The sequence below is a fragment of the Pristis pectinata genome, chromosome 7 (assembly GCF_009764475.1).
Source record: "Pristis pectinata isolate sPriPec2 chromosome 7, sPriPec2.1.pri, whole genome shotgun sequence".
Classification (NCBI taxonomy): Eukaryota; Metazoa; Chordata; class Chondrichthyes; order Rhinopristiformes; family Pristidae; genus Pristis; species Pristis pectinata.
In genome coordinates, this window is record NC_067411.1 from 21,366,200 (window position 1) to 21,380,116 (window position 13,917).

The 13,917-nt window shown below is 40.8% G+C and overlaps 1 protein-coding gene across 5 annotated transcripts in view; it reads left to right on the forward strand.

Annotated features, from left to right (window-relative positions):
• The first annotated feature begins 461 nt into the window (after positions 1-461).
• The window catches only part of mast4 (microtubule associated serine/threonine kinase family member 4), a 340,297-nt gene continuing 326,841 nt past the window's right edge, over positions 462-13,917 (forward strand). For all 5 annotated transcript variants that reach the window (XM_052019255.1, XM_052019257.1, XM_052019256.1 and 2 more), the window contains exon 1: positions 462-902. In XM_052019255.1, the coding sequence (XP_051875215.1) occupies positions 678-902 (225 nt within the window). In that variant the 5' untranslated portion in view covers positions 462-677. The remainder of the gene's footprint in view (positions 903-13,917) is intronic.

Here is a 13,917-nt window from a genome sequence, read left to right on the forward strand (position 1 = left end):
CCAGCGACTGAGGTTCAGTTCCGGCTGCTGTCTGTAAGGAGTTTGTACATTCTCCCAGTGTCTGCATGGGTTTCCTCTGGGTGCTCTGGTTTCCTCCCACATTCCAAAGACGTACAGGTTAGGAAGTTATGGGAATACTATGTTGGCACCAGAAGTGTGGCGACACTTGCGGGCTGCCCCCAGAACACTCAGAGCAAAAGATGCATTTCAAAAGGTGTGTTTCCATGTACATGTGACTAATAAAGATATCTTAACCTCCGCTCATCTTCTTCATCCCATCAAAGTTCTGCAAGGGAAGGTGAGAAATGAGTCCAGCAAATAGGAAAGGGGGCGGGGCTTGGGGGACTGGAGCGCGAGCCCGGGCGAGGCGCGCGCACGAGCTGCGGCAGCGGCCAGCGCGCGAAGGGGCGGGGCTTGTGGCGAGGGACGAGGCGCGCCCACGAGCTGCGGGAAGCTGCAGCTGCGTTTGATATTCTTTGGCTGAGATGCAACAAAGTTCAGTCCCAGCTGCAATCCCTTTTGCTCTTGGGCAGGTATCAGGATGGGAGGGGGAAACAATCTTGTTAGCATCATCCCCTAAATATGACAGAGTAGCACCTGATTGTACTCCCTCCCCACTGCTGCAGTGCTAGGCTGGGCAAGTAAGGGGGGAATTATTCCATTGCAGACGCCAAGTAATGGAGGGGAAACTGGAAGATTTGCCAGAGAAAGATGCTTCTGAGAGCTCGTCCGATACACTGTCCGAGGGTGAGCAGGACCCCGCGGCCGGGGAAAACAACGACTGCTCGGATCCAGAGCTCCAGCAAATGCCCTCAGAGCAGACGGGGAAAGAGGGTGACCCCGAGGAGCACAGCACGGATGAGGACGCACTGGACCGAGACGATGACGAAGAAAGTGAACGAGTAGGTAACATTTGATCCTGGATTATCACGTTATATTTACCCTTCTGAGATAAGCACAATATTCTCAAAGAACGAACTTGTTTATGAGTATTTCTGTCTTACTTTGTGTTGGGTGACACCAGCGAATCTACACATGGCTAATCCAACTTTAGATACATTCGGTTGCATGTATACTGCAAAGCAGCCTACCTTGTACTAATGTTGGATTTGTACTTGTTATTGGGAAGAGTGCAACTATTGGAAACAACGCACAGTAGGTAGGTAAAAGATAAAGTTGGAGGCTAAACAAATTCATGAATTGCAGCATTATCACATGTTTTTTAATGTTTGAATTATCTAATCGAAGAACAAAAAAATTACATATGCTAGAAATCTGAAATAAAAACGGTAAATACTTAACAGGCGACCTTCGATTAATCTGAACCCCCAGTTCCTGTTTCTCTTACTCCATGGATGCCCCAGGTGACATGCTGAGTATTTCCAGCACTTTTTATTTTGGGGAAATGGATAGTGGAGTATTTGTAGGGTTGGAGCAGGCTATGGGCTGAAGAGGTGTGGAGGGATTTGAAAACAAAGCTGAGAATCGTAAAACTAAATTGCTACTTATCTGGAAGCCACTGATGATCATCAAACACAGGTAGCAGGTGAGTAGGACTTGAAGTGATCAATAAACTTTAGTTTGTGGAAGCTGGGAGACCAGCTAGGATTAGATGGGTTTGGGGAAGAAAGGGCTTTCAGTACTAGATAAAATGATGCAAACTAGAGAGAGTGTAAATTTAGTCAAAAAGGAAACATGTATAATGATAGGAAAACTGAGGTCAGACAAGGCCCTTGAGGAGTATAAAGGAAACAGACAAGAATTTAAACAAGGAATTGGGATGACTAAAGGAGGCTATGAAATATCCTTGGCAAGTGGGATTAAGGAGAATCCCAAGGCACTTTGTACATGTATTAGGAGCAAGTGGGTAGCCAGGGAAAGGGTAGGTCTACTCAAGAACAAAGGAATGGAGCCAGAGGAAGTGAGTGACGTCTTTAATGGGTATGTCACATAATATTCACCAAGGGGAAGGAAGTGGATGTTGTTGAGATTAGAGGGGTGTTAATATTCTAGGCATGTCAATATTAAGGAGGAGGTGGTGTTGGGTATCTTGGGAAAAACGTTAAGGTGGTAAGTCTCCTCTCTTACTTCTCTCAGGGTCCTGAGATCTATCCAGGACACTAAGGGAAGCAAGGGAGTAGGTTGCTAGGGCCTTGACGGATCTTTGGCTATTCTCCAGCCTTCTGAATACAATGTTCTTCCTTTGTTTAAGAAGGGCAATAGGTAAGTGAGACTTGCATCAGTGGTAGGGGAATTATTGGAGAAGATTCTTTAGGACAGATGCTGGAAGTATGAAATAAGAACAGGATGCTGTAAATACTTAACAATTAACACTTGATTAATCTGAAATCCCAACTCTTGTTTTTCTTGCTTCATGGATGCCACTTGACATGCTGAGTACTTCCAGCATCTTTTACATTATGGAAATATGGATAGTTTGGTTGATTCATATACTAGTCCCAATCTCTTGCTTTCACATCCCAGATTACCGCGTGTTGGCAAAATTATAGAAGATTAAGTGCGATGGACAGGCTGTCCCTGAGCAATGAATTGGTTCCATTTTTCCAAACATCCACAAGTCGATTTATTGATCATGTCAGAAAATGCACAAAAATCACTCTGTGGTTACCACACCTCCACAGTATTGTAATGAATGCCATCAAAAGCACACAAGTCTGATAAGAAAGAATAATCACCAAAAGTGGAGAGAAGGGGAGAGAGAGCGGAAACTAGTTCTGCTGTTTGTAGGAAAAAATGTATGTACGTACGTTGGACTTTTGAATTTAATAATGTTGTGGGAGCTCGTTCGTATGTGTAGGTGTCCATAAATTGGGCGTTTGCAACTCGGGGACGACCCGTACTGGCAGAGCAAGCTGATAACATGGCAACAAGGTCTGGGGCCCAGCTGAATGATCCACTAAACCAATGAGATTTAAGGATTTTTTAAAAAAAAGAGAAGCAGGTAAGAGTGAATCTGGGTCATATCTACTCCAGAAAGGAGAAATTGAGAGGGAGACGATACAGAAAAAGTAAGAATGTTTGTGAATCTCTTACAGCAGCTTTCTACCCATAGGAGTGAGACAGGAAAGAATTTAGGCTGTGCTGTCTTTTAAAAAGACCCTGCAAAGCACATTAAAACTAATGAAGTATTTTTGAAGTGTGGTCACTGTTGTAATACAGAATATGGGATAGTTGATCTGTACACTGCAAACACTGACAAATTGTCGTATGATAATGACCATCATGGGCTGAGGGGCCTGTTCCTGTGCTGTACTAAAAAGATAATTTTTGGAATATTGGCTAGGGCAGGGAGGATATTTTCTGGCCCTCTTTCAAAAATTACTGTAGTATTTTTACTTCCACCTGAAGAGTGCAGACAAAGCCTGAATTTAATGTCTCTGTTAAACTGCACCTCTGACAGTCACTTGCCACTGTAGATTTTTGTACTCATCCCTGGAGTGTGACCTGAACCCAAAACCTTCTGATTCAGGTGAGGATGGGCTACAGGTTCCATTTTCTGACCCAAGTGCCAGTCTTGACTTTGTCATGAGTTTAATTGCCAGTTATTGTGCATATCCAATAATTCCTTGATAGTCAGTGTTGGATTCCATACAAGGTGGTATTTTGCAAGACCGAGTGTGGGGCAACACCATTTCAAATGCTTTGTGGCAATTTGCAACTTATCTTTGTCACAGGTTAATCTTATGCAGCAGTGACAGTGAGTGCCATTCAACATGCTATTATTTTGACAGCAAATTCTGACTTGCTATGTTATCTCTGTAACTTTAGTGATGTATGGTATTGAACTGTTGCAGTGTTTCTGTAGAATTACTTTTCCTGCAGCAAATGGAGAGAAACTTGGGAAATTTGTGGGGAAACAGGCAATGTGGTCATTGAGATAACAGAAGTAGAAGGTAGGCAGAAAGTGAAAACACGAAACTGATGCAAATAAATAGTTCATAGTAGAAGCACACAATATAGTTACCTTTCTTGCTTTGTATCCATAATAATAACTTCATTGTTTTATCAAATTCATTCTGGGAATAGGTAGTGATGCAGGAGAGGCATTTGCTGACCTTAATTGAACTACTTCACTCCCTTTCCTGCTTGATGTGAAGTATAAATGAGGAACTGTAGTAGAGAAGAAGCCCAGTTCTTGCCCTTTGATCAGAGTGCCAGACATAAGTAGTAAATTGGCTAACGTAGGTTGTGAAATATTAAATGTTTGACTAGATAAGCAATTCAGTGTTTTAACAGCTTTGGGGCCTTAAATTATACACACTACTTGAGTTACCGGTTTTTCTAGTGACATCATAGGTTGGGTTCATTCCATCCATCTTCCCTTGTCAATGATTGTCAGCTGACCATTATTTATAGTTTTATTACTTTGTACACATTGTTTTCAATTCTGTTTCTGTATTTCATTTTGTGGATTATTTTACTGCAAAAAAATATTTTGCTCTTATGCTAAACTGAGCTCCAGTCTTTTTCTCTTTATCTCCTTGCCCTTTTGATGAACTTTTGACCGTTTCCTTGTGCCTCTTTCAGTAACCTTCTCAGTATCTCACTTTGAATTTGTTCATCTGTTTAGGAGATCAGTTGCCTTATCTGAGATCACTGATGTGTGCATCAATCCTACATATCCACAGCATCTTAATTTAAGATCATCCCTGAAACCTGAATTGCTTACAGGTTGGAGCAACAAACAATCTGCTAGAGGAAGTCACTGGGCCAAGCAGCATCTGTCTAGAGAAAGGAATTGTTGATGTTTTGGGTCAAAACCCTGAATCGGGATTATGAATGGAGAGGGGAGATAGTAATTGTAAAGAGGGGAGGGGGAGTGGGATGGTGATGGGGTTTTGGGGGGGGGGGGGGGGAGCGGTTGTAGGCCATCCAGCTAGAATTTTCCAGTTTCAGGTAACCCACATCTCTGGTGGTGTTTCCACCCCCCCCCCCCCCCCAAACAATCCTCGTCCCCCTATTTTTGATTTCACCCCTCCCCTTCTCCCCCCCCCCCCCCAATGTATCACCCACTGACTCCCCCAACCACCATCTGGATCTGGCTCCAGTTCCTGCTTTTCACCAGAAGTCACCTAATAAGTCTCATAATCACCTTCCTTGCCTATCACTTTCCTGCACTGGTAGCCTTTGTGTTTCTACTCATCACCCTCCAGCAGCTATCTCCACCCTCCTCTCCTCCCACCTGGCTCCGCCTGCCTTTTTTTTTGTCTGCCTCCATCTATCACTCACCTGCCTCTGTCTCCCAGTTTCAATCCTCCCTCTCCTCTACCTGGCTTGATGACCCCATCCCTCCCCCTCAGTCCCCCAATCACTTCTAGCCCTTAACTCACCAGTCCCCATCTCCTCTTTATGCGGGCTATCTTACCTCTCCACTCTTAGTCCTGATGTAGGGTTTTCACCTGAAACATCAACAGTTCCTTTCCTCCCCACAGAAGCTGCTCGACCTACTGAATCCTCCAGCAGATTACTTGTTGTTCCAGATTACAGCATTTGCAGTCTCTTGTGTCTCTTCCTACATTGGGTCTGTATATTCCTTTCTACCTTGGCACCGTATAATGGGTTGGTTTTTTGTATACACAAATTCTGCTGTATCCTAACTCACTCCAAGACTGGTTCATCCTTCACTAATGTGCTCAGAGCTACTTTAGCTCAGGATCTGCAGTGTCTTATGAGAATTCTCATCCTTTGGTTCAAAGACCTGCATGACCTTGCCCCTTCCTTCCTTAGTAATGTCCTCTAGCCCTACATCCCCTGAGATCTTTGCTGTCTTGTTCATCTTGATTTTAACCACTCCACAATGAGCAACTGTGCATCCAGCTGCCAAGGCCCAAAACTTAAGAATTCCCTCTCTAAACCCATCTTGTTCTGTCCTCTAATCCACTCCTCATTACCCACCTCTTCGGCCAAAATTATTGTGTGATTACTTGTGTGTTTCTGAGCGTTGCTGCTCAAACTTTGTTAGCAGACAGTTACCAGAACTCCAGAACAATGCAGCCCACTGAAGCACGGCTTCAGTGTTAGAGGAGCAGTGGGATGTCCACTGAAAAGAGAGAGGTTTATCCTTTATATCTGTGATGATCCTTGGCAAAATCATTGTTTTTCCATGACTTAAATAGATTTGTTCACAAACAAATCTCAAAGGAATTAATTGTACACTTGATAATCTAGTGAAGGGAACTGAACTGTATCATTTTACTGTGCACTTGATTGTCTAGTTTTTGGTTAGCAATTGAAGTTGCTGTAAAGAAAAAAGCTGGGGGGGAGGGTGGTGGTGGGATTTGGTGCTTGAGATTTGAAGCCTGTCAGTGGTTGAAACACTGCTATTCCATCCACATCTATCTATAGCAGCAGTGCTCCTTTTAAATGGTAATTAGTGGGTTTCTGTCATTGATTCATTCTGTTTGATGTAACTCTCAACACATTTCAAGGTAATCCAACCTATAGGCGCACTATACTGATGATTATATTAATTTCATATGGCATTTGTTTGAAGTATCCCTATTAGTACCCCTGGTTTTGGAGCAATAACATTTTTATTTGAGAAGAATTGTTTGTCAGAGCTTTTTCATTTGTACATAGTTGACCATTTCTATTCATCCTTACTGCTTTTGAGTCTGTTCCTGACAAGATGTTTAACCAACTTTACTCCATTTAATACAATGTTAACTGTTTTTGTTTAGAGACTGGGGACCTAGAATGGTTGGTTGAGGATTGGAGCATAATGGTAGGGACAATGGAAGTTCTTCACACCCTGGTTTTGCTTGAAACTATTTTGATTTTGTAACACATCTTCCAGTTCTACAAGTATCTTCCACATTGAAAGGCTTCTATATTATTCATGCATTTTTTGGATCTGGGTCATGTCACCCTCAATCTTTTTCAAAGATATTAAGTTTTATGACTTTCTCCATTAGCTTAGATCCTTAAGACTGGAATGATCTTTGTTCTTATTTGATCTGCCTTCAGGCAGAGTCAGCGGAAGCAAATCGGGCTTTGCCAGTCATATATGCAAGATCCAAGTCATGCTTTGAAAGTATTTAGCATTACGTCTAAGCATCATCAAAGGGTAGACAATTTTTATCCTTTTCATGCAGGTCTAAAAATAAAATTGTTAAAGCCATATTAATAATGATATTTGAAAACCAATCTTAAATCAGCAAGATATTGCATATATTGAAATCTAGAAGCCCATACCCACAACTTACTCAAACTTCTTGCCTTCAATTTCACCAGCATCATTTTCTGTCACGTCCAGCATGATTCCACCAAAGGCATTCTCCCCTTGCCTTCTCGCTCAGCATTCCAAAGGATCCCTGATACCTTATTGGGGTAATTGAGGAGAAAACTAGTTTTCCCCTTCCTGCAGCACTCTCGCCTACATCATTTGCACGTTTGCCTCCTCCCTTCCTACCATGCAGTGTCCAAAGCACTCCTCCAACATGTGAAGCAGAAACTACCTGTTCTTTTACTCTATTGTTCTGCATTCACTGTTTACAATTCTTGGGAAGACCAAAAGCATGTTGGGTGACCACTCCACAGAATATCTCCATTTTGCAAGCCTGATCTTGAGCTTCCAGTGGGCTGCAATTCTCTGCCTCATCTTTCTGTCTCCTGCATATTCCAGTGAAGCTCATCAGTTCCTCAGCTCCTGGTTAAGCATATAATAGGTCTCTTGGATCAAATTGTGTTCAATCATTTAGCTGTTCCCAATTACAGTTCACCTAGAGTCATCCTTTGGTCAGGTTACCATCCCCATTTGCCTTGATCCATGATCCCTTTTGTTAGTTGACCTTTCCTGCCTTCCATCCTTCCTGCCTTCCATCCTTCCTTTCCTTCAGCTCTTTTATCCCCTCCAAAGCCCCCTTTCCTGCTGCTGTTTAAAACCTGCAAATTGAAATCTTTGCACTTCTGAGGAAAGGTCATTGAATTGACCTTGGTTCCTCTTTTTACTGATGTTCTTGGTCCTTCTGACTGTTTCCACTGTTTAATTTTGAATCAACAGTATTCCAGCAAGTCTCCAATTTTAAATTTTGTCTTATCTATAGTGTTTGCAAACCTCGTCACTTGATGTTGAACTCCAATTTGAAAGCTTAAAGTAAATATTATCATTTTTAAATATATATTGGCGTCAAGTTAAAGTCACTTATGTCACTCACAAAACGTTGTTCAAAATTTCGTGAAAATAGGAACATGAGAAATAAAAGCAGCAGTAGGCTGTTTGGCTCCTGTGCCTGCTCTGCGATTCAATAAGGTCAGAGGTGAACTTTTACCTTGGCCTTAATTTCCTGCACTAATTCCGTATCCCTTGATGTCCAAAAATCTATTGATCTCCAAATTATAAAATACCGCAGATGCTGGGCATTTGAAATAACAAAGATGGAAATCGCTAGGCAGGTCACGTAGTAACTATAATGGTTCAGAATGTTGAGTCTTCAAATATGAGTCTGAAATGTTACCCCTACATTCCTATTTACATAGGATTCAAGATTAATTTTACATTTGGAAATCAAATTTTACAGCATGAAGAGCATGCTAATCCCTTTTTCAGTGATTATATGGCTGAGTTAGAATGTTTTATACTTATTTATGGGACCTGGGTGTTGTTGGCATTGCTATTTCCTTTTTGCCCTTGAGGTTAGTGCTGAGCCTTTTTGAAGCACTGTAGTATTTTTAGTGAAGGTATTATGGTAGGTTAGGGGTTTGGAAGATTCAGAGGCAGCTATGCCGAAGGAATAGCAATATATTTCTAGTTGGGATGATGTTTGACTCAGTAAGGAACTTGCAGGTAGTGGCATTTCACTAACACATAGCTCTCATCCTTCTTGGGTTTGGCAAGTGCTGACAGAGTAGCATAGTTGAGTACTGCAGTACATCATGCAGATGGTACACTGTAGACACACAATCACTGGTGAGGGAAGTAAAAAAAAATTTAGTGTGGATTATGGGGTAGCAGTCAAGTTAGCTGCTTTGAGTGTCTTGAGAGTTGTTGGAACAGCATTCATTCAGACAGGTGGATAATACTCTATCACACTCGAGTCTTGTCCCCTGTTGATGATGAAAGGCTCTGAAATTAGGAAGTGAGCCACATGCTGCAGGATACTTGGCCTCTGGTTTATTCTTATAACTACTATACTTGAGTGGTTGTTTTATTAAGAATCTGATTAATGGTGACTTCTGAGGATGTTATTAGTTGGTTTTCATTATTAACTTCATGAAATGATCCAAGATAGCATATTTAGAATGGCTAAATATTATTCCAATTAAGTCATATGACATGCTCATCTATGATGTGGTTCTGTGCTTGTGTTGCTGTTTTGAGGATTCTTGTCAGTGAGCAAAGTAATGCCTATGCTCCATTAAATAAAGCAGCAGTCATTGCTAATATTAGCAGGTAGTATGTAACCTTGTATGAGGTGTATGTATTTACAGCAGTCCATCCATCTGGCAGGCAGAGCTATTTTAAATTGTCCAGCTGTTGAAATTTAGCTATCATTTGCCTTTCGGTGTACCCGCCTCATATCAGGGGTTTGGGTAATGGAAATTTGCTCTTACAGAATTAGCAAATCACGACCAAAACATTTGAGGGACTGGAATAAAAATTTGCTCCTGTGGAATAAATAACAAAACTTGTCAATTTTTGTCAAGAGTTATGGAAAATCGCAAAATGGATGGTTTTCTAGGAACTCAACTTTCTAAAGTAAACTCTGCGGTTTCAAAACAGAATTTATAAAATTCTTGGAGATGGGGATTATTTATGCTAATTAACATAATTGGAGTTTGACTTGTAATGAATGCATTCAAGTTTCTAGTTGCTAGGAGTTTATAAATGGAAAGTAGTCATTGTGACTGTTTATTCTATTGGAATTGCATGCAGCTGCAGTTCTTAGTGAAGTGTTATCAGGTTGGAACCAAGGAAATGAGATCACTTAGTTAATAAAAATTTTCATTGCAGGTGTATTGCACAGAGGACTAGAGCTCAAAAGATAGGATGCTGCTCTCTGGTACAGAGTGCAGAAGAAATCCACTCAGTCCATTGTCCCTGTGGTAGTTCTTTGAGAGCAATCTTCAATTTGACTCACTTTGCTGGACCTTCTGCATTGCCCTGTCAATGATTAATTTTCAAGTAATTATTCATCCCCCTTTTTGAACAAATTGAATCTGCTTCCATTGCCCTTTCAAGCAGGGTGCTCAGATCACAACAGCCTATGTCACCTCTTGTCACCACCTGTTTCTTTGCCAATCACCTTAAATTTGCTGCCTTTGTTTACTTTCTCTTTTATTTACTCTGTCAAAGCTGTTCATGATTCAGCTCCAACAAATCTATTCTCAAACATTTCTGCTTTAAGGAGAGCAACCCCTGCCTCCCCACCCTCCCCATGTGATAATCCTCCATGTCATTCTGGAAAATCTCCTCTGCACCCTCTCAGGCCTTGATGTCCTTCTTAAAGTGAAATGTCCAGATTGTCCTCTGTGTTCTTGCTGGGGTCAGTGTGTTAGAGAGGGTTACCTCGGCATTATTGTTTTATACTCTGCCTAGGCTCCTGTAAACTTTGTAATCAGCTGCACTTAGTCAATCACCTTCAGGTGTGTTTGTGCAGTCCCAGGGATTCGTGTGCCGTTTGTTATTTTGTTTACATTGCTCCTTGGTAGGAAGAATGAAGATAGGTAGGGTCACTTATTGGTTATATTATCAACTATTGATCTGTTGTGCATGTTCAACTCCCACCAAGAAAGCTGATGAGCTAAATGTGGAATGTAAAATTTATATCAGTAATAGTAATTGTTTTGGAAATCCATCTTATTCACTGATGTGGACAAAGTGCGACTCCTGACCAACCTAGCACTCAGTTCAAGAGTGATTAGGAAAGGACAATAGATGAATTAAAAATAAAACGCAGCATATTTGCAGTAAATTTCAATGGTCATGGGTTGCCATTTTCACTGATCTATGCATGTGTATTCTCTTGCCATGCTCCTCACTGCTTCTCTCTTGTACTTTTGTATTGTGTCACCTGCAAACATGACTTGTGATGAAACATCTTGGTGCAGCGAAACACATTACACTGGTCTTTAGCACAACCTCGTATCCTTACTTGGTGCTCGTAATGCAAATCTTTGTAGGTTACCTTGTACTTCTTTCTCTTGGATCTACTGCTTTTCCAGGAATCTGGCTAATATGGCTTCTATTGAAGGAAAAACACGGATGTTGGAGATTAAAGATTTCTACACCATATTTTACTTGATAACATGGGTAAATGACATATGGACTGTTTATGATCGCAATTTATTAGAAAAACAGCTGCACTGAATGTGGAAATGATCAGTGCTGGTTTTGTGCTGAATTTTTACACTTGCTTCTAAGATAACTTTTCTGTAAACCTGTTGTGTATTTTGTGAGGTAGAAGGTCTAAGGAGCTCTGTGAGGGCAGCGCCATGCTAGAGGATAGCAGACTGATATATTTGAAAGCTGCAGATGCTGGAAAGCTGATGTAAAAACAAATGTAGGCAACATTCAGGAGGCCAAGCGGCATCTGTGGAGAGAGAAATGGAGCCAATGTTTCAGTTCGAAAAACCTTCAATGGAACTGATGTATTTTATTTTTCAGTGGTGCTGGATTTGTATGTGCATGACATTTTGATTTCTGGTGGGAACATTAATTCTCCAGGAAATTCTTGTGTCCCTCAGCAAGATTGACACAGAGATAAGTGTAAATGTAAGCACAATTTTGCTTTAACTAGAGCCAAAGAACTACGGTTTTGTATAGGAATATCTGTGGTATTTCAACAGATAATGGATTCTATAGTAGCTCAGTGTCCCTGTACATAACTGAGGTTTTGGAAAAAAGGATCATGGGTCACTTGCTGGTTAAAACTTTAAATGTCATGCAAAATGTATTGAAGAAAACTGTACCAGGTAGCTATGTATCACTATTCCAGCTTTAAATTTTCATTTCAGTTTCTCGGGTGTATATTGTGGTATATAATATTCTGCAGTCTTGCTTGTTTGTTTCTGTGAAGGTGTATATTTAGATTGTGGTGATGAATAATTTTAGCTTCCATTTGGGCTCCAGAACTCGGCTGTGTCAGCATGGCCAGCTACTATTCCATAAGGAGGTAGGTAGTATCACTTGGCCAATCCAAAATGAGGATTGATTGAGTTGACCTTGGAACACTTGTTAGGGGCAGTTGGTGTGCAGAACAAGAATCATGTGTGCTGACATGCTGTATGTATCTAGAAATGTGGATAATATTCTCTTGCAGTCATGATTTATGCCCTGCAGAAATTGGAAAAGCTTTGGGGAGTCGGGAATTGAGGCATTTCCTACAAAATAGCTGGACTCTAACCTGCTATTTTGATTGTTATTAATGTCGCTAATATGGTTAAGTTCAAATTTCTTCCCCTCCTTATTAATCCCCATTCCCCAACCAAATTTTATTCTGCTTTGTAACATCTTATCTTGGTTCAGCCTCTGGAAATAACATTGGAGCGCTTTCCTACATTCAGTGCATTATGTGAAACATGGATGTTTCTCAATAAGTATTGTGCTGAGCTCCATTTCATATTCCATTTTTGGTATGCAACAAAATGTGTGTGAGTGGATGTTGTTAAATTTATATTACCTCTTTTTAGTTCTGTCAGTAAGATATAACTTCTGTTCAGTTTAGTTCACAATTTATGGCATAAACTGAATACTCAAGAACTTGATGACACTCATGTTCCTTCACCACAGGATCTTTCCCTAACCCACTTATTTATTCCTCTCCCTTGACTCTGACGTCCCCTCAGGCCACCCCTTTAAATTACTTGTTGATGTCAACTTTCCTGTTGTAAAGTTGTCAGACATGAGAAGCTGTGTATTTGTAATGTGATGAATTGTGGAATAGACATTGAATTGCTTTTAAGTGGAATATATATTCTATATGTTTGTATTGTGTAAAATTTGTATATAATTGTCCTAACAACCTTGAGGGTTTCACATTGTATGGCAACGGCAATGGGAATTTTTTTAATATAAATACAAATGAAACCTGCATTATGGGGAAGTTGCATTTCTAAGAAAAACTGTCCCTGTCGCAATTTTCCATAACGCCAATCTGCATCATCTGCGTATGTGTCAAGAATATTTATTTGCACTTTGTCTACCTGCACTGCACTTTCTCTGTAACTGTAACACTTGTATCCTGCATTCTGTTTTTCTTTTTACTACCTTGATGTACGTATGTGTGGCATGATCTCTCTGGACAGCATGCAAACAAAAGCTTTTTGTATATTTCGGTACGTGACAATAACCTATCAATACGAAACGTGAGTTGGAAAATAACTGGTGTGTTTATTTATTAACTACTTTTTCTACAAATTCTGAGAGCGAATTCTATTCTGTATTTCAAACTTTTGGGTAGTGATTTGTGAATTCTATAAGGGTGAATTTCATTTACCCAAATGGCTGTAACACGGGGGTTGTCTGCACTGAAAGGTGACAGCCCATTGAAAGGGGGTAAGAATGGCTTATCCCAATGCTGCAGACTTCCCGCTATGTCCTGCCAGAAATGAAATAATGTATTTTTTCTGACTGCATATTATATTGAACCATTAGAAGCAATTGTTGATCATCTAGGGCCAGGACAAAAAGAGACAGCTAAAATGTCCTTTGGCCTGTAAGGAGGGTCTTGGCATCTAAAGTTCCAGCAATGTGCAGAATAATTCAACCCCAGGGAAAAGCCCTGAGAACGAACCACCAGCGGGAACGAGAGGGGACAACCTGGGAGGTTAGCCAATGGTCTTTCATGTGTTGGGCTGGACTGCATGTCTGTAGATAGTAGTTTAGACTGCTTCCAATTAGTGTTTAGTATACAGTGGCTGAGGTCAAAGTTTAATCGATGTTGAGGCTGCGTGTTT